This window comes from Sinohyriopsis cumingii, chromosome 14 (assembly GCF_028554795.1).
Source record: "Sinohyriopsis cumingii isolate HCF-2022 chromosome 14, ASM2855479v2, whole genome shotgun sequence".
In the NCBI taxonomy this organism is placed as follows: domain Eukaryota; kingdom Metazoa; phylum Mollusca; class Bivalvia; order Unionida; family Unionidae; genus Sinohyriopsis; species Sinohyriopsis cumingii.
The window spans coordinates 63,061,949-63,084,634 of NC_142974.1; the positions used below are offsets into that span (position 1 = coordinate 63,061,949).

Here is a 22,686-nt window from a genome sequence, read left to right on the forward strand (position 1 = left end):
ACAATGCACAGGATCACCGTTCGTATGCTCATATAGTTTAACAAATGTGCATCAGGTACTTTAGATTAAACTATGACTTGCAATGTTATTTGCATGTCCTCGCTCTTGTTAGATTGTTTGGGGCTTTTTAAACATATTTTTAAATTATTTTCTCTCACAAAGCTGAGGAGCGAAAGAAAACACTGACTTTACATAATGTTCATGGGTTGAAACATTATAATATCTAGACACTATTGTAAAAAGAGAATAACTTTGTATTTACTATTAGTAGTCTGAATAGATTCAAAATCTAAATCCAGTGGGATGTATTTAATTGCTCCTATGTTTCAAATACTATTATCTTGCCAAAATAAAATGAATAGTCGTATAATATGTCCTGTATGTGCTCAATGCAATCAGTCAGTCTCCCAATCAATAAGGCAATCAGATATACAATCTTTTAAATTACAATCCACAAGGGACTACTGAAATGAGTGTACTCGCATATTATACGTAATGCATGTTAAAATTAATTTTGATAAATTAATAGTTTGCATTGAACGCTTCTGAGCAATCAAACGCATTATATGCAAAAGAAATGAAGAGCTTTGCTTTTACACTAATAGGTTCGCAAATACATGATTCTGATTTGTTTGATCGTGCCTACATGTAGGAATATTATAATCGGACTACACCAGCCACTATCCTCCACTCTTATCTTTACTCCTTCTGTTTCATTAGACCAATGGTGACTAATTCCACAATTCTGGCCAGCGTGCACGTTAGTTATTCATATGCATAATGGAAAGGATGTTTTCAACTAAAAACTTACTTTCAATCATTTTGCCCAATACACATAGTTTTCATCTTCTTGGCAATAAGACACGTTTTAACGAACTAAACACCTTTACAACAAAAAACTGAGTAGCATTTGTATTATAGAGATATAATATGTTGACAGAAGATTGTACGTACATGGAGTTAGCAAAAGTCTCAATTCTTAATGTACAGCAGAACGCTGGTCAGAATGGGAATTGAAGGTTTCAAAAAAATTGAAACAAATACAATACCTTACCTATCTGACATTTTTACTAAATATTCCTTAGGTATGCAATCAACTTGGAAATTACAATTATAATAACATCCAGATTTTCGTTAAACTTCAGCCACTAAATACTATCAGAAATAATGTTCTAAATACCTAGCTAATTGAATTTTTGTACGCAGGAATATATTGACTGCATTTGCCTAGTTACCGTTATTTAAGCTTCAAGTTCTTTTCATCTGAGCTATTTTTCTTATTATGCAAATACACAACAGCGGTAAATAGCATTTTTCTTTAACTAGACATACAGAGAGGACAACATCTGGCACTTAGTTCTACCACATTGTTCCATAGCTATATATGACATTGCATTTAAATCCATCAATCTCAACCTATATAATAGTATTCACAAAAACTGTTCTCTTAATTACAATTGCCTCGTGGTGTTGATGTCATCTAAATGTATTCTCCATCAAATATCTTCCTTTGGTGAGTTAGTTTTGGAACAAATAACAATCGAAGCAGCATGACGCTAATAAAGATTATCTTTAGGTATTTTTTTCTCTGCATATTTCAATCTTCTACATACAATTTTAAACTTAGTCTCACATGATATTTCGCCGAATTCAGTGTCATTTTCGTAACCAGATATATTAACCCTGCCATAATCTCGACGATCGCTAAAAAAGGCTAGATCAATTTGTTTGGATCCTATTCCAACCTCTATTGCCCTTTCTAGTCCACATTTGTCTGCAACTCTGAGATGAAAGAAAAATTGTGGGTACATTCTGTTCTCAGTGGTCCTCACTTTCTTGAACTTTCGTATAATATACTGCTCGCATATCCTAAGAACTCTTTCATATTCAAACCTGCGTGCAATGGTGGCAACTGGCTCCAGATTTGTATCTATAAACAAACATAAAACGTTTTAGAGTAATCTCAATATAGTATTACCTTGCAGTTTCCTACTATAAGGACAATATAACGAAGCAAGTTAGTTGTAATTTGTCCCAAGCTGGAACGGAACCCATGACACGATTAAAAGCACCTATCGTCTGGCTTTCATGATCCAACGTACTAAACCACTCAGTCCTCGGTCATCATCCACCCCCAATCAAGATAAATGAGATCTCTTTGTCATGATCGACATAAGAGAGTATCGTAATAATAACGTGATAAAACTGTAAGACGCCATCATTGTGTGCGTAACATTTTTTATTTATTTCAAGATTCACAAATAGTAACAAAATACGGCATTTTATCAACAGTCAAACTACGCTGCATTTGAAAACCAAGACTAATTAGATCCATGTTGTATATTGTATGTAATACGTCTATATACATACATGCATATATATATATATATATATATATATATATATATATATATATATATATATATATATATATATATATATATATATATATATATATATATATATATACTCAGTAGAAAAAAAAGAAAAGACTAGCTTTCGACTAAAATTTGTAAATTGTATATTGCTTCAATATGAGGTCCCTATAAGGTTTTCCATGGTCATTAAATCCAACACTGACATATCCTTTAATGCAAAGGTTCTCACATCATTGATGAACAGATCTGCATCAATAAATACAACTTTTGCACAACTTTATTGTTAAAGAAAATTTAATTATTAATTAAAAAATATTAAATTTGAAATTAAAATAAAAATACCAAAATGGCCTTAATAAATATCATCGCTTGTCTCACAATGAAGCAAAATATACTGCTCACCTAAACGTTAGCAAAATATGTTCATTTATCAAACAAATGTATGCATTTCCCTAAGACATCGAATGGCAAAACTAAAAGACTTTTATAAGAAAAACATGACGTTTCGTAAAGAAAAGAATTACTAATTTCATAATCAAATTTTAAAATTCAAAATACTTTATACACAAAAAATTGCCAATATAAATAGTTTTTACTAATAAACCGATGGACAATCCAATGTCTGTCTCCAGTGAATATTTTAATCGCCCAAATGAGTCATAAGTATAAATCACCATATTTGTTTTATCATAACTATTAGCTATGAATGCGCTACAGAAGGAATTGGTCAGAGATTGAAAATATTTAAATTTAAAACTATTACTCAAACTCTGTAACTGATCAGCTTTACTTCAAATACATTTCACTTATACAAGAAAAAAAAGGATGATCAGATGGTTTACAAAATAGACGACTTTTAAAGGAAAATACAGATTTAATATTGGTAGATACTAAATTGTCACCGTTTTTCGGACAAGAGCATTGTCAATTTTTGCTTTATGTTAACCACAAGCTGAAGCATGTATATGAAGTGCTTCAATATGGATGACCAACTGTAATTCTGAGCTATATCTGCATGATTTTATTAATCGGAGCATGAGCAAATTTAGACACGATTATTACTATATGAAATACAATTATTTAACATAAAGCCAACAACAAAATTAAAACATAATAAAAGGGTAAATATCACGACATTTATCATTCAACGATTGCCTCATAAAAACGGTGAAATAATAACAGAATTTAATTAATGCCTTCAGTGTACTAAAATACAATTAATTAGGACAGGGCGAGATAATCTAATCGAGTGTATATCGATTCTTATAATACTTAAAAATCTAGTTCACCATAAACGATGATGTCATAATAATGTTGTCAAGAAACAAAATAGAGTAATGTGTACGTTTATTTAGACATATACTTCCAATACCAAGAACCGTAAGCAGATTACTACCTCAGTAAAAACCATTTAAGATAAGGAATCATAGTAGGAAATGTCTGCACACATGGTTCCATCATTTAGTTATATTTAACTATCAAGCTTATAGCTCATCAAACTCCCTGCGGAGACTCGTCATAACTACAATGTGACACAACATAGCACTCTATTTCAATATGATGAATACAAGTCAAATGGAGGATGTCGTTTGTGATATATGAGACACTGGCATACTACATGTTAAAAAGAAAGTAGTTACCACACTAGGTGGATGTTTTATAGCAATGACAAAAAAGATTAAATTAGACGGAAACCATTTGCAATTGTTGGCAAAGGAACTCAATATATCTCACAGCGTGTAAGAGATACACGACATTATATAATATTGCGAATAAAGAAAAGGAAACTCTAGTAGATATGTTAATATCATTTTAATCGATTCATCTAAGCAAACATTCAAACAGAATGTTGTTATTGCTGTTGTTGTTGTTGTAGGGTTTAACGCCATGTTCAGCACACGATAGGTTTACATGGTGGCCAGTATTAGAGGTGGAGGAATAAACCGGGAAATCCCCCGTAAAGAACCACCGACCCGCGGGAAGCTACTGGCAAGCGTTCTTACATACCCACATGGGCTGAATCCGAGACTCCAACCTACGCAGACAGAGGTGAGATGGCAGTGACCCGTAAAGGAGACCACTCGGCGCCCCTCAGTGGAATGAATCATAATAGTATCGTCATTGTCTTAAATGGAAATATGGAAGCCAAACGTTGATTTGATACTTGAAGATTTACTGTAGCATAATGCATACTATATAACCATTTTATTCCTTTCCTTAACTTATGTGTGAGACGAGACGGATGATTTTAAACATTTTCTATGTCCGATTTAACTCTTGCAAATCTGCGTTATTGTTGGCTGTATTTAAGCAGAATTATATGATAAGAGAGATCTACACTCCAGCATTATCGTTTTTCCCTACGTAAAACGCTCAAACATAAACGTTTGAGAGGCTCTAGAAATGGTTCATAAGCTACTTCACAACGAGAAACTTCAAAGACACAAGTCGTCGCATCGCCCATGTTAGGTGCTTTACCATAAAGGTATATTGACGTGAAGTATTTGCCTCACCGTGTCTTCCTCATTTAAATTTAAGTATTTTAAGTATATAATGACTTAAGCATCCATTGGCTTATAAAATAGTAACAGTTTAGTCCTGAAATTATTCATTTCTTTAAAGAGTGTTCTGATTTAATCGAACGAGCGGTAAACCTTATTGCAGGGAACGCTTTTTCATACTTTTTAAAAAATCTTTTTTTGATTATCTTTGTTTTGTACGTTTAAATATTTTCCAATGGATATGTCTTTATACATTGTAAATAAATATATGGTATAGGTGAATCTGCAATCCTTTGTGTGCACATTGATTTTCATACGAGTTCCTAAGAATACAATCTATTTCATATCTCAAGCATTTTAAAGTATCATCATGAATAAGTAGTGATGTATAAGACAGCACCAGTGAACTGTAACACTGTACTTGATGTTCATATGCAGTAGTTTACATCTCCGATAGGGTTACAATTTAATTGACATGATTTTCGCTATTGCATCTATAATATTTGTCCGTCTATTTTTATGACAAGGGTCTTAATACCAATAGTCGTAAGAATAGTCCATCAATTTTTATCGGGGCAATATTTGCGGAAGATGCAGTGTGTTACATTGGTCTCTCGCATCCCTATATTTGTAGATCCCTAGATGCAGTAAATTATTATGCATTCAGTATAACAAAATATGTAGATTTTAAACCAAGACGGTGTCATATTTTTATTTTTTTATGATAAATTACATAAGGTGTCCTTAACTCGCTGCAAATGATAACGAAACAACTTCGTAAGATTTTCACCCGTAAGTAACAGCAGTTGGGTTGTTTTGATCATAATGCATCACTGATTCAGTTCAAACAAACTCAGGAACAAATATAATAATTTAATTCTCATATTAATAGGGAACATGGACAGCACAGGACCAATTATATCAATATATTCGACATTTCATTTATACTGATCTTATTGCAAATGTTTTTGTTTTAAAAGGTGTATGGATATTTGTAAAAAAACTACAACATTTAGCAATCATGCATATCATGAATTTAGATTTACACTTTACTGTGGGGATTTTTGTATGCTCTTTATTTAATTACTTTTCAAGATCTGCTATTCATTTTTTATCTCTATTGTTTTAAAAATGTGTAGTTCTTGGAGAAATAATTATCATACTTTTTAACTAATATGACTTGTTATTTTCACAGCTGGAAAAGTGTCTTCTTTGGATGTGACAATGAGGGGATTTTATATGATGTGTGTCGCCTGATTGTGTATGCCTAACAAAGTTATACATGCAACAAAAATAACATAGCATACGTGAAACAGATAATATAAACGGTTCCCCGTTAACTTTGAGATATGGACATTATTTCTACTGAATAAATTGTACTGGATTCTGTTCGAGTCCCCATACAGTTATTTCCACGTATTATCTTGACAACAATGATAAACAAACTGAGATACATTGCTGAATGATTCTTGTGCTGTTATCAGATAGGTTCTAATATTTTACATCTATAAACAATGTAATTTACTGTATCATATTGGGTCATCCCAATCCATGACCTCTCTTTAGTAGGTCTTATTTATATGATAAGATTATTAAGGTGCGGTTCATTTACCGAAACGAAAAGCTAGATGCAGCGTGTTGAATATTCAATTTATTATTTAAAGCTGTGTTTCGTTAGCAATTTAATGCCAGACAATATTCACACTTTTTTAACCTGTACAAATGCGTGAAATCATTCCTGTAGAGGTGCAAAAAACAAATCTAATTTAAGTTGTGGCTTCATCAAAGTTCATCGTTAAATTATAATTGCTTTGTATCACACGCTGACATATATCCAATATGTGTAGAGTACTGTTGACTAGTATGAAGTTTGTACAGAACATACTAGGTGGATGACTCGTTTATTATGATCCGTGCCAAAAACGATAATAAAGCGGGATTATCTTTCACATAGTAAAAGTTGCTAATGGCAATTGTAAAGAAACACAACAGTTTTATTCAAATCTGAGTATGATCTACCTGTAATCTCCAGGAAACTTTTAGGATGTAGGCATTGAAGAAACATAATAAAGTCTTTGCATGTGAGAGCATCAACTTTCAACCGTGATGGATCTCCACTGTTCTTAATCATCTGGGCAAACACACTTGATCCCTCCACTAGCAAATACTTGGCAAAGTGCAGTTCTTTTCCTTCTATAATGAGGGTGATATCTGTCAGTTCAGATTTCTTGAATAATTCAGGTATCTCTTGATCACTTTCGACATCATCAGGTAAACTATCGAACATTGTCTCAGGCGCCATATCTGAAATGACACATATGTAGGCAAATATATCATATTTTACAATTGAGATGTCTCTTGAAGACAACAAATATCAATCGTAAAACCAAATGAACATGAGTGATTTGTTTCATGTCATTTGAAAGGAGAACGTTTCCGCATAACTTGGTTTTAAATTTACAACGTGTAAATGATTTGTACAAAAGAAAGAAGTACTTACGCAAAACCTCTCAATGCAAATATATATATATAGACGGAGTGCTATCAATACGAATCCCCTCCAATGTCACCATTAGTCATCAGATCAGCACCATATTCATTCAGAACAAAGAACAAAGCTTGACATCGTCGATAAGTATTTTAGTGAAAGTCTTATGGAAGTGACAAGACATTCAGAAAGATTGTCAAAAAGAATGTTTTCCAGATGTCGGTAATATTGGCCATTTTAGATGTCTGATGGGCACCATTGTCACCTAGGACAACATATACATCACAAAAGAATCTTAGCGAAAAGTTCATTGTCAATGCAGAAGAAGTAACGATACAGTGTAAGATAGATGCCGAGTCAGCTATTTTGAAGATCGGATCGTCACTGTTTTCATTTATTACCAACATAAGGATAGTTTCAGTAAACAACCCATGTCGATAGTTCCATCCATTCAGGATGAGTAGCTGCTATCTGCTGTCTGCCGGAGCTGGATTTGTATTATTTAGGCGGAACTACTGGATTTACGAGAGGGGGCTCCTGTGAGCACTGCATTTGTAAATAAACTTTTAAGCAAGTTTTATATGATATCGAACTTAAAATTTCTTCCATCGATTTAAAGTTAATTTCTTTATATAGATATATTTTTTTAAAATTACTAACGCTAGGGGCACCTGTGAATGCCGGGCCCAAATGGGCCACATCGGTCCAATCCGCCAAAAACAGGCTCTGTTTCTGCTACTATTTTCTATACAAATATCAAGATAAACACAGTAGAAAATAAATGGTGATCAGCTGACATTATCCAGTAATTTCTACTTCAATTTGTTATACATTTTGCTAGCCAATACGTTGGAGTGGAACATAAAGTCAAATCGGCTAGTATTGGAAATAGCAGGCATATGGAAAACCTAAAAAAGATAACGTTACCAAAACCAAACCAAAAAAAAAACACATAATGGAAGCAATATACAGCTTTTCAAAAAAGAACCAAACATTACACAAATATATCACAGGGATTATAGAATTTTTGCAAATCCCACAGGACTTTAGGTCTCAATGCGAAAAACTTATGATATCGAATGAAATAAACGCAGCATTCAAGCAACTTAATAAAGGAAAATAGATTGATTCTGGTGGCGTAACGACATATTTATATAATACCTTAAAATATCTCTTAATTCCAATATTAAAGACATTTTATGTTAATATTCTATTAAATAATGAAATGACGTCCATGACAAAAAAGGGGCAGAAACACTTATGTATAAGGGGAAAGGAGATGTAAAAGATATAACGAGTTGGATATCGATGTCGTTTTTAAATACAGACTATACAATACGTAGTAAGATCCATGCTAACAGAATAAAAACGTGTATCGGAAACACAATTAACATTATATTCATACCAAAATTTTAAAATTAAAAACAGCGATTGATTTTTTTGGAAACTAAAGGAGAGTAGGGGGCCTTGATCTTCTGCAACAAGAAAAGGCTTTTAACAGAATAAAGTGTAGTTGCATAGAAAAAGTTTCTTATATACGCACGATGAAATTTAATTTAGAACGTTCCACGAGACAGGATTGTTCCTTATCGATAATATTATATGTAATAACAATAGAAGCCGTCCGAATAAAAATATATAACAATAAAAATGTAAAGGGAATTTAACTCCGAAACCTCAGTAAGGAACTAAACAAATGGTACAGCATATTCATGACTAATACAAATTTTGCTTCCGATGCCTGCACCTTCAAACGTTTAGAGAAGAAATTTATGGAATTTCGGAAAACAGTAGGATCTAAAATTAATGATACAAAAAAACTGAAATTATGTTAATAGGTAACTGGCGTGGGTGTGTGTATATATATGCATCAAGCAGTTAATACTATAATAATATAATTTCTTCGAAGACACAAGACACATACTCATAACTGACTTCAATGGTTTTAAGTGTATACAACATTTTTTAAAGTATTAAACAAACTAAATGACGAATACTAACACTGGCGATTTAATTTCAATCAAATAAACATTTGGATTACTTGGCTTCTAATATGTACATACCAGAATACACAGCTGTTTCGGAAGAAACCTCTGGCCCGTGAGAGTTCATACTTTTTACTTGTTCAGCAGGATGAGTATCTAGGTTAAGTCCAAGTTGGAGGGTTTCTCAGTGCGACAGGTAAATTAAGCCCAAGATTATACCACTCAAATAACAACCTGCAATAAGATGTTAAAAACTGCTGACGCACTGGCGATAGTCACGAAAAAACATTAATTTTATCTGCTAAAACAAACCTGTTTATGCCAGCAAACTAAGTAGAAAGCTAGAACTCAGTGAATGTGAAATTGTCTTTCCTGCTGTAAACATCCTGACAGTACAATGAATGCCCCTTAACACCCAAGTGCGTTTGATTTGTATATCATATCATTCATTTAACTATTTTGTATGCCTGTATGCATACATACATACACACACACACATCCACACCCACACCCACACACATACATACATACATACATACATACATACATACATACATACATACATACATGCATACATACATGCATAAGACATGAACCATATTTACTTCAAAGTGAAAGATAGAGATGACATTTTGTCTATTTCCAAACGTTTTGGTAACATTAGCCTGATATAATGACGATGCACAGTGCACCAGGGATTTGTTTTAAAAGATTTGCAATGGCTTGACTAACAAATATACATACACGCTTCAAAGAGTTGACACACACATATATATATATATATATATATATATATATATATATATATATATATATATATATATATATATATATATATATATATATATATATATATATATATATATGCAATAAACTGACAACGAACAGTACAAAACTAGTATATAGCTAGGCTGAGTACTTATAACATGTTCAACCATCATTTTGAATAAACAGCTAATAAGGAACACCCAAAAAAAGGCGAAAACGCGGGCATCAGTGTCTTACTCCTGCGTGAATATCGATGCACTGTGGTGCGCAAATAAAACACATCACTCGTATATACTAGATACTAGTTTCGCACGTTTGGATCCAGTGCACTTGGTATTCGCCGTATGATTTGTATTGTGTGTGTATATATATATATATATATATATATATATATATATATATATATATATATATATATATATATATATATATATATATATATATATATATATATATTACCAGCCTATATGTAACATAAGACGTATATAATGTGCGATATTTCACGTTCAAAATGTTTACTAGATATAATCATTCAGCGAGCACATTTTCCGTTTACAAATTATAACCAATCAATGTTTCTGACATTGCAGGAGGCCAGGTTGAATATATTATTGTATTTACTCTTCTTTATGAGCACAACTTAAATGCCAGTTGACCAGATCCTTTATCGTATCAGTAAAACTATCCTATCAAACATCGCTTTGAATTATTTGAAACAAATTTTATATATTAAGCAATTAAACTGTACAGATGATTTGAAAGCGTATTATGGAATGTATTATAAATGCAAAATGTTTCAAAAGAACTAGACGATGAGCGAACCTTATATTGATTTAGACTCAAGTGTTTACAATTTTTGACAAAATAACTCGTGGTTCGATTGTTTCCCTCTATACACTTAGCACACAAATAATACATACTTACAAGCTAAATACTAATTAGACTTTATGCTCTTTTCTAGATTATTGACAGGTACTGTGTGACCGTAACAAGAATATGGCAATCTTATGTGTAACAGTTTAAAATATCATGACATAATTCAATAGGCAAAAATGTGTTCCTTGAATATATATATATATATATATATATATATATATATATATATATATATATATATATATATATATATATATATATATATATATATAACAATTTAGATAAAAATAATACTTAGGGTCATTGTGTTATTGGTTCGTAGTGTTGCCAAAAATGTACAAAATCTTCCCAACAAATGTCAGTTAATCCGACTCATAAATTTCACATTAAAACTGAATGTACATACTTGCCTAAAACGATTTGTGATAACTATCACGATTTTCGTTTCATGACAAATATTTTACTGAAATACGAAACTAAGACTTAAGCAAGAAGACTTTCATAAATCCTTTTTAAGTATGTTGTTTAATATAAAAAAAATTAACTTACAGGTAAGACCTGTTACACTGACATAACTATTTAAATTATCCCGTCCCTGTACAAACTTTGAATTGCTCAGAATATTACCTTTTCATCCGTGCTGTCATGCATATCCAAATAATAATGAAAGTCATTGGCAACAAACACGTCAATACCTCAAAGCTAGTGCAAAGTAAGATTCCCGAACGGGAAGTGGAACGATAAAACTGAAATATGTCGACGCATGAGGCAACAGGCTTGGCTAGGCATAATATGTTCAATCACCATTTTGAACAAACATTAAGAAAACTGTAATTAATAGGGGACAGCCATAAAAAAGCGGAAAAGCGGGCATCAGTGTTGTATTCCTGCGTGCCTATTAATGCACTGTGATACACAAATTACGTCACTCGTATACATGGAGCGTCCTAAGTCATGTGAAATTTTTCGCTCTATGTAAAGTTATTATTTTGCATTAAACACATTAATACTTAGGTCAAAATCAAACTTGTTCTACTAAGGATACATTTAGTAGTCACACACGGCAAAATATTACAAAAATCTGACAAAAGGTCGGTTATAGTCGATAGCGTCAGAAGTCAACATACGAAACGATCCATTGCTATCTACGCCACTGCAATGTTTTCCAAAATTATCTTATACAGGTTGGTTCTCATACTAATATTCTGTTTATGTTGTTTCAATAGTTCTTCTCATGTATGCTTATCGCTGTGGTTACCACTTCTACTCTCTCATTTAAATGTATTTGCGCACAGCTGCATTTTGCTGTCTTGTTGCGATTTGTCCAGTCATGTAAACCTTGTGGTACACAAAACACGATAATGGCGGATACCTCTTGCTATGTATAAGCGCTTTGGTCTACTAATTAATGTCATCCATAAATCAAACGTTAATTCTGTGTATGATAATCAATCCATTTAAAAAAGAGGTCAATACAATGACAACGAGTAAGAATTTTCCACCTGTCAAACTTTCAGTAATTTCGCTGAGATATGCATACATACCTTTCATATGCCGCTTATCACTGGAAATAAAACATGCATCATGCGGAAACGTTATCTGTGAAAGGGCCTCAACAGCAGAGGTTTGTATTGTACGCGACAAACAGGGTTACCTTCCTTATACAATTTATACCACGCGACCGCGTTTTTCGTGTCTGAGTGTAAGTGTTTTCCAGCATGTTATATATTTCATCGTCTACGCTGCACTAATTCAAAATAATGAGAACTTTTAATAACATTGCACAAAAATTCTTAGTTTAAGCAATTAAGGTAAATCAACTGCTATCTCAGCTGAGTAACCATTTTCACTGACAGCTCAGGCTCAAAATATCAAACAATCACCAGAATAATTCATGAAATATTTTTTTAATTAGAAGAGAAATGAGAATACATTCAGATTTTAGCATAATTTAAAGTCTCTTAGAAACATTTAAAAGTTTGTGTGCAATATATTGCATGCACATATTTAAAGGTTAACAAATACATGGCATCAGTCGATATGCAGTGTTATAGAGTAGACAAAACTATTCATTCGTAATTACTTGTAATATATATATATATTTATTTATTTATTTATTTATTTATTTATTTATTTATTTATTTATTTATATATATACAGAAAGAGAGAGAGAGATCTGCCTAAAAATTCGTTTTCGGCTGACTAGAGCTTGGTCTAGACGGCAAATTAAAAAGTTTGAGACTGTCGCCAGTCATTCTATTTTTTCACGTTTTAATATCGGCACAGATAGGACAATAAAAAGGAGACTAAACAAAGCCATCACCTACAAAAGTTGTACGTCTTCAACTTGAAAATTGGAAGCCTAACATGGGTAGCGATGATAAAGATAAATGAAAATCAAATCGCAGAATATGACTACAAATGCACACTGCTGATTGATAAAAATGAGTTGGTAAAAGAAGCCTGGCTGGCTAACATTTCATGGAATAATTTTTGCAGAACCCCAACAACAGTGAAAAATATTATTTTTAAGCCAACTGAGAACTGTATGACTTTGGCAACAAAGGAATAATTTATGAGCGCATTCAACACTTCAACAGTTACACACCAGTCTTTGGCTACCTCAAGAGAATTAACTATACACTGTTCATCTCGGAAAAAAGGTGTTGTATCGAAATAGAACGGAAATGGCATTTTCTAAAACAAATAAACCTTTTATAATAAATCAATTGTCGAAAGGTCTCATAATTTATTGGTGACCTTGCAGTGAAACAGTGACCGTGTAGTTTTACGTACTGTGATGCGATAGGTTTGTACAGTGGTCAGAATCAATGAAAACCAAGCTAAAACACAAGTAAGTGCTGAATACTCTGTTCGCAATGAAACAAATTATCAAACAAGTTCAGAGATTATATGCTTTAAAATTAAAGCGTTGATAAAAGATTCAATAGGTAAATCTTTGCGTCCGCCACCAAAAGCGATGATGATTACGTCGTGCAATTTCATCGCATCAAGAGACTGTTGCCACATCGACGGCACGTACATCTGTCTGAAATGAATATAATTACCAGTATTCCTCGATGCATATGTATGGATAGAATATAAAAATCGCCAGGTAAATTTGTATGGTTTAACCATGACATTTGGTTTCACCTCATCCATATACAATTACTAACAAGCAGAGTGGAAGCAATTCCAAACAAGAAAGAAAATTTCCATTAATTAAAATGCAAAATTGCAATCGATAGTTTCGAGAGTCACAAGCCAATATAACCGATTCAAATATAATTTTTTTATATCAAGCATTATCTGCTAAATTCACAAACAAATGCTCATATCTCACCCATTCGGATGCTTCTCAAAACATTATGAATGTCGTCAAATACAATCATACAATATATTGCAAGCGCCATATTAAATGAGACAGTCCAAATAAGAAATATGTAGCTCATAGCTGAGACATTTATTCAGTTGCTATGGTTCAGATTTACAGCCGCTGTGGTCGACTTATATGGTCAGCTCTACAGCTAGTACCCCGTAGACTCTGATCAGCTCTATAGCTGAAGATGTGCAAGTCATTAAGTAGACTGATCACCGACAAAACGTCCTGTAATGTAAAGATTTCGTCATAAGATGAGGCATGTATACACAGACGATGAAGCCCTACATCCTTTGTGCATTTGATGTATTCGTTTTTTTTCGATCGAACGCACTTCGCACGTACGGCATATGATGAACCGGACTCACTCTTTCGTAACATAATACAATATACATAAATCACCCTCAGGTATAGATGTACACACACAAAAAACGAAACCCGAGTATATGCATTTAATACATAAATGGATTTCTACAATTCCGTGACACTGATATACACGAGAAAGTGCATCTGCAATTATGTTTTAATTTCCCCTTGCAACATGAAACTCGATCTTAACAATCTTTGACATTCATTTTCATTACGTTTGTGAGTGTAAGAGGGTTGTGATCATTAAATACAATAACTGGAGAAGAAAGAGGGCTAGTATTTACTTCAAAGCAAAAGCTAAAGCCAAACGATCCCGGATCAAGGCACAATTTATATAGTGATTGTTTAATTGTGTTAGATAGCACACTAGATGATCCAAGCCATAATTATCTTCCTGAATTAATTTCCCACCTACCCGTACCTAACTTTTACCAACAAATGGTTCTTTGAAATCGGGAGCTAAAAGAACTGGTGCACTTGTATATATGGCCTCTAAGTTGTCTACCGCCGCCTGACTTATTTCCGACCAATAATACTTGGTCTTCTTACACATTAAATTGGTCAGATGATGAGCAGTTATGGAAAACTCTGATCACATCTTTCTGTAATATCCAGCATAGGAAGTTCAGAGACAGATTTAACCTATAACAGGGTCAAGTACAACTTGTTTGAGGTTAGTTAAGTTTTCTTGTTCCATTCTAATCAGTCGAATATTTGTGTTTTATAGAGATGTTCGCAATGATAGTTTTAGAGCCAAACAAATAGTCATATTATTCCATTTAAAATGTCAAATATGAAATTCGGCGTTCAGGAGTTGATGCAGGTAAAGTTGAGATGTTAATGCAGAATTTGTGGATGAATGTGTTCTCTTCTTCATTGGCGACTAAATCACGCTTGCTATAATTTATTCAGTCAGCAACCACCTAAACGGTGTTGCTTCTCGCGCATGCCACATACGCACACCTACCAACCCGTATTGCGGGACAATTTACATGGCGAATAAGAACAAAAAAGATGGAGTTACTGCACCAAAACATATTTTCGAGGCCCTGTCAAAACATATAAATCGAGATGTTTTTCAAGAGCAAAGTGAGATGATAGTTGACACCTTAATAGTGACTGAAGTTATGTTCAGGTCAAACGGTAATGTCGAACCCTCTGAAGGAATTTGGCTTGACTATATTGCAGAAACTCCTCGAATTTCACATTAATATTATAATTTGTGGCCGTACATTAACGCCATCAGAACATCAACTAGAATTTTGTATGTCGGATCTAATGTATTACTGTTCATTGTAACAAATGAACTTGTTCATGTACTTTTATACACGTGTATCTCCAGCTGGCGATAATGGCATATGCTATGCTGTGAAACTTTACGACATTACTCATTTTTTGGGTATTAGGGTCAACGATATGTCTGAAAAAATTCATAACTGAACTGCTGCGTATTTAAAAAATAATGTCCTATCATGAAGTGACGTTAAGCCTTAATGACAAAAAAACTTGCAAAATTATATAAAAACAATAACATTAATTTTGGGGTCACATTCAAACGTTCTCTAGAAAAATGAAACGGAATTTTTTCTTTGTGGTTTACACAACTCGCTCAGCTTGATGCGGCCAAGCAAAAAATACCTCAGTGACATTATTCTTTTTAACTAAGACGAGACATAAATGCAGAAGACTGGTCGAATATTTTCATTCCTTGTAACGATTGAAGCAGCTCCAGTGGGTGTAAAGGATGTATAGTTATGGGCTGGCGGACCGGCATCAATCGGGCCACCTGGCAGAGGTCTTTGATTACCAGGTCAGGTCCCGTTGCCATACTTGATTTACTCACGCGGCTAAATCAATCAAACATTTTCCTGGTGTCTTTATATGAAATGGACTCGCATCGATGGTGCAAGGCACACGTAAAACCAGTATTGTCAACATGGATTTTGCAACATGACATTTGGGTTTGCACTTATTGATTTCACGCTAAAGAACTTATCGTGTGGTAGAGAATGGCTACTAATATTTAGGGCCGTTAATCTGCTGGATGAAACAGTGCTGATGTGGATCATTTGGTTTGCGGCCAGAGCACATGTGAGTAAGCTTACTAGTGTTGTTGTTGGTGGTGCTGATCCAGATGAGATTATGATTGTTCAAGAATAAACTGGCAAATTGGAAACGTATAACGTGGACATTCAAGATATAATTATCAGTTGAAAAACGCTCTAGCACAGAACATAGCTGAAGTCACTGAAAACGTTCCAATTAAAGACACTGTTGAATAATTTGCTTATATCACAGACGATGTTGATTATACTAATGACTCAACGAAACAATACGTCTATAACCAAATCACTAAAGTTCCCACACCACCGTGCCTATTGACTTCATTTCCCTTCATTGTGCGAGTATTAATCAGAAAAGGAGAGGAACAATCTAATGACTCAATCTAAACAAATGATCGACTCATTTTAAGTTACATAGATGATAGTGTCGCAGTAGGAGTGGGATCCGACAAAATGCATGAAACCGTTGAAATGACTGATGTAGAACAAGATAAACTATATGGGACACATCGTGATGGTTTTTGTGTGTTGTACAATGTGAATATGTTTATTTGATATACACAACATGGGGAAATCGATATAAGGGGCATCGCACGAGTCTCAATAACGTGATTAACATATTTTTCGCTATTTTCGTCAATTTAATCGTTTTTAATATAACGACCAATGAAATCTTTTTGATTTTTCATTTTTCCATCATCTGAAGCATTTGTAATCTCGAAGTATCATTTCAACGCACGATATTTTCTCCCAATAAACGCTACACACAACTGTGCTTTACCTTTATTGGCAACTCCACAAACCAGACAAGGTTTTAGGCCGGTACTTCCACGTTGATGCTATTAGTAAACTTCTAACTAGATGATAGAATGACTAAAGAAATACAATTATGTATACTTATAAAAAAAAGTAACCATATAGCATGGGACGATGTGACGAAGCTAGATTACTGCCAAAGAAAATATCAAGATCTCACAGGGAACATAACCATATTACCAAAATCAAAACCGATTTAAAACTCATCAGAAATTACATCAGATCACTTCAAGCAGTACAAGATAAGTTTGCAAGATTATCTAAAACTGACCACATCACCAAATCAGATTTTGACGGATTATCAGATGACAGAAAATAAATACATTTGAGTTACCACTGAATGATTTTGTAAAACAAGCAAAGAACGAATTTATCAATGACGATGGGTCCCATGTTTTTTCAACATTTAAGATTGATCACGATGGAACATTTATTGATTGCACCATGAATGACAAACGAGCATCTGCTGTTGTTTATAATCTTCTTGATGACAGCAAGTATATATTCCGAATAAAATGTATTGCTGAACATGTTAGTGTAGACAGCCCGACTGGGATTCTTCGTGATAAACTCGACCCTGTTAAGGAATCACCTCGTTATAACAATGATATCATAGTAAATAACAATTATAAGGCAGTTATTTTCAGCGGAATGACAAACCATACTACAATAATGCATATCCAGTTTCCGCAGTTGTTTATGCGTGTTATCGTTGAAATGAACTAGACATAGCTGCTAATGCTCCGACGAAAACAAACACGCTAAATTACGTGGATCAGCATGTCAGACAGCATTTCGCAAACTCGAGATGAGGAAATGGATTTACAGAATTAAGAATAAGAACATACATACATGGGAATGCTCTCTTATTAACAAATCTAAAATAAATGACGTGTTTATTTCAGAAAAAAATTAAAGATTCCAAAATGTAAAAAATAACCAATTAGATTTTGTACAATTGTGTAGCATTTGTGTTCCGATAATTGTATGTGATCATAATTCACGTGTATTGACCGACTCAGTGACAAAATTTCCAAGAGAGAGAATAATACGATTTTATGACGGCGATATCTACGAAGAAATCTAGAACATAGGGAGCGTAACCCTCTATAGATCTGGCTATTTCACGGAGATGACTTTGAGTCGGATGAATTTGATCAGTTTATTGTGCCATCTGGCGTTCTTTATTGGAACGATTCCTTACAACGTGCGATGAAACAAATGTTAGCAACATGTAATATATACAACGAAGATTTACTCGTTAACTGCTTTATGACCACGGCCGTTGTGGCTCATATAGCCCAACAAAAAGATAAATGACATCCAATTCCTAAGGCATTTCAAGATCATGTATCACAATCTTTTGTTGCGTTTGGCTATGATAATAATACACACAATATAATTCCTCTGACATGATTAATGTTGACATCATTGCTGCTAATCCGGCGGCTTTTCTTGGACTTGGCGGGTGTCATCGTTATTTTGAAGGCCACTACCAAATATTCTTCATGTAGTACCAATTTAGTTTGGTAAGCACGTCAATAAACCGGATACCAATGTCACATTTGCGCAAAATATCAGCGTGTTTGGTCTCCGATATTGCTATTTCGATACATGTTCCATGCTAAGTTTCTCACATCATTACCTATAACCTCTGCGATAATTTATTACAAAATCAAAATAATCTGTCTGGTTAACAAAAGATTACAAAGATATCTGCAGAAAAAGTATCGTAAGTTTAATCAGCGTTTATCATCTGATAATGCACGTCGTTGCACAAGATTAATCATCTATCCAGCCGAATTAGATTTTGTTGTCAAGGTCGCAGCTGCGCGAGGTGTGTTTTTGTCACTGATTAATGCAATCATGCAAGATGGAAAACACGTAGGTGCAAAAGTTATCTACTATGAGGGAAATTCTCCTCAGTTTACTCATTTGAGATCATATATGTTGGCATACTCATCGATACACTTATTATCGATGAACAACATATTTCCCGACGACGCTGTTACAGTCGCCACAGATTCTTTTTATATTAGTCGTTGTAGCGTGGACCTTCTTGAACCATTTATATATAATGCCAGGGGTACTGGCTGGGGTCCATATCGAGTAAAACTCGATCAAGGATTTTTTAACGCCAACTCACTGGCTTGCCAAAGAGATGAGACAACCTTGTGTCAGCCCATGCACGCATCATAGTTTCTTCGGATGGCGAGGTGATGACCTAACGAATCGTTGAGAAATATATCCCGAGACAAATTATATGGGATGAGATTTGTATATTATTCAAATAAACACGTGCTATTCATGTTAGCGATTATTGGCACATATGGGGAAGTCTCCTAGCCTCTGCGTCGCCGTATCCAATCTGGTGGTAACTAAGTATTTTTTTAACTGAACTTTTTCACGCACAAATCCACGTTGAGGGCCATTTGAATTTAATCCGTAGATTGGTGGCTTTGTAGTAGATCTTACAATGCTGGAAAGTGTTGTTACTCTCCACATGAATCGGTTACTCTTACTGCACCACCCTCAAGTTTAACAAGGATGATATAAATACCTCACGGTAACATGACTGTTCAACATTGGTTGTTGCAGCTGATCTGGTGATTTTTGTCGTGGTATGTGTTTTGAAGCAATTGCATCGACATGTTTCATGTCATTTCCCTCGTGACCTCCTTCTCTAACGAAACCACCACATGAGGTAGTCACGCAAACCATTATCGAGATCTGTCTTGAACGTACAGTAATTATTGGGCATATTGATGTCCAAAAGGTCGCTGTGCACCAGTTTGAATATATCGTTCAATGATTGCCTGATCGCGATGTATCGCTGTGTGTCCATGTCTGATTTTAAAGTGTTGCCGCTGCATCGGCATCTGTACTGCACCGAGATAATCTTTGCCAGGATCACGATGTAGCAGTTGTGGAGAGCGCAGAGGTCCTTGAGCAATAAACTCGTTCAAGCGCTGCTACGACCTCAATAACTGTTTTAGTCGATATTGGTTCAGCCTTTGTATATCCACTTGCAACATCTGCTACAGTCAACGTGTAGTTATATGTGCGCAGTTTATGTACGTTATGTGGTAAAAACATGATATCTGCCTGATGAACATCGTTCGGTGTGCTGACATGAAAATGTTGAATTGTTTTGGAACGTGGATGTTAATTTGCCATAGTGCCTGTCGTGACAACCAATCTGCGGCTACAGCACGTGTGAAACCTGCTGCATCGGCGAGTTTTTTAATTGCTGTTGTACCTCTCCAGTATCCGACTGGACTATAAAAAATCGACTCCATCATTTAATTGTTGACTTTTAATTACCGTTTCCCAGCGCTTATTTACCTTTTATCTTACCGATCTTCTTAACCACATCGAGAGTGAGAGTTTTTATTCTTTAAAGCATTTATGGTGTGAATTAAATTGATATCTGCGATATGACGTTGTTGTAGAAATGGATTTTGTACGCGACAACATGAACATGACACGTTTGATTAATCGCATGTACCGGTAATTATCCTGGTTTCGGTTGATTTTGTTCATCAAGTCTGATATGAAGGCGAGTTCCAGGACCACAGTAATTATATCCTGGAAGATGCTTTTCCCCAGGTTACGTAGCCAATGGTGTTATATTCATTTTCCAGAGCGCCATAGCAATATCGCTACACGCTGCTTCAACAGAAATACTCACAATCTTAATTTTTTTGTGTGCCTCATATTTTACATTTACATTTAAGTGCAGGCGTGTTATTTCTTTTACATGGTTGCTCTCAGAAATGTTGTACCAGTGACTGTCTTGCATATAACACAATATAAAATCATGATTATAAATAATATTCTATCTGTTCTATTTGAACGCGATTTATGTTTTAGCGACGCGTGAGCAAGCACCGGTCAAGCTTAATCCATTGTTACCAAATTCCATTCAAGCTATTCTAATTGGTGCATATGGATCGGGTAAAACCCAGTTGCTGATGAACCTGATAATGAGGTGGTTCAGACAGAACATATTTTACTTAGTAGATACCATCAGTGGATAACAAATGATGCTATAAAATGTTTAATTAATATAATGAATGTATTACAGATATCATTGAAGTACCTTCCGTCGACGATCTCAACGGGGCTATCCACAATCTAGTCTTTGACAATGATGTCATGCTTGACAAACAAGCAAATCCGGCCAAATAGTTACAAGGGGCAGGCACAAAAACACAGATGCTATTTAGGGTATACTCGGATTCCAAAAGTGATCAGAGATAACTGTATTTTTTTGTGTGTGTTCTTTTAAACGTTCGCGATACACATACTCTTTTAAATATTCATGCGACAATGTGTCCTGGAGACATGGACATTGGTAAGTTTAATGAATTATTTGCACATCTTTAGAAATCCCTGCATGCATTCATCACGGTAAGTTAACACGATCCAACAACACGTCGTCGAATTGGTCTCGATATAAACACATTTGATGTATAATGAACCAGGAAAATATTAATAAGATTATCTATGTGATCGAAAAATTGCAGCAAGATGGTCTCGCAATACAACTCTTTGCTGAAAAATCAGCGATGATTTTGAGATGATACAGTAGCGTGAAGAAGGCAGATGTACACTAGCGGAAGTGTATAGATTCATCAAATTGCTCATTGGAAGATTTACACGAACAACTTGATATAACTAAATTTATTTGATTGGTAAGAGTCATTGAGATAATATGATTAAATTTGTCTTGAGAATAATAATCTTCACCGGCCGCAAGTGCACGTGCGAGACAATTAACGCAATTTGTTAGTCGATGTATATTTCCGCACGATGAGAAAAATAGCACAAACAACAACAAACAAAGGACAATATATTGGGTTTTGGGGGTAATTCTTTTCATGGTGTGCCGTTTTTACCTGTCACGCAGATGCAAACTAACAGTCCATTCTTCACAACTACATGTTTCCAATAAATTACCGCCTGGATCGATTAGAAGAAAATGTATTCGTAACAGTGACGGATAATGACAACGTAAATAAACAAGATTAGTTGGCACCTGAACAATCAAATGACTTGGA

General features: G+C 34.3%; 1 protein-coding gene across 3 annotated transcripts; it reads right to left on the reverse strand.

Annotated features, from left to right (window-relative positions):
- Positions 1 to 1,050: 1,050 nt before the first annotated feature.
- LOC149783988 (uncharacterized) lies at positions 1,051 to 12,616 on the reverse strand. Of its 3 annotated transcripts, XM_089932096.1 has the most exons (5): positions 12,541 to 12,616; positions 9,431 to 9,586; positions 6,899 to 7,183; positions 4,386 to 4,503; positions 1,754 to 1,930 (listed from the first exon to the last, which is right to left on the reverse strand). In XM_089932096.1, exons 2-5 carry the CDS (start codon positions 9,477 to 9,479, stop codon positions 1,888 to 1,890), a joined length of 495 nt encoding a protein of 164 aa, XP_089788222.1. In that variant the 5' UTR covers positions 9,480 to 9,586; positions 12,541 to 12,616; the 3' UTR covers positions 1,754 to 1,887. The 3 variants fall into 3 exon arrangements, with proteins under 3 accessions (XP_089788220.1, XP_089788221.1, XP_089788222.1); XM_089932094.1 differs by lacking the exon at positions 4,386 to 4,503 and having other exon boundaries at positions 1,051 to 1,930; XM_089932095.1 differs by lacking the exons at positions 4,386 to 4,503; positions 12,541 to 12,616 and adding an exon at positions 11,624 to 12,506 and having other exon boundaries at positions 1,051 to 1,930.
- Between the last annotated feature and the right edge of the window lie 10,070 nt (positions 12,617 to 22,686).

Bases quoted from the DNA above. Each gene is read 5' to 3' on its own strand.
- LOC149783988 (XM_089932094.1), bottom strand. From the start codon at position 9,479: ATGAACTCTCACGGGCCAGAGGTTTCTTCCGAAACAGCTGTGTATTCT. The intron at 7,184-9,430 runs GTATGTACATAT...GTGTCATTTCAG, and splicing joins CGAAACAGCTGTGTATTCTG to ATATGGCGCCTGAGACAATG. The intron at 1,931-6,898 runs GTAGATCATACT...GTTTGTTTATAG, and splicing joins AAGTTTCCTGGAGATTACAG to ATACAAATCTGGAGCCAGTT.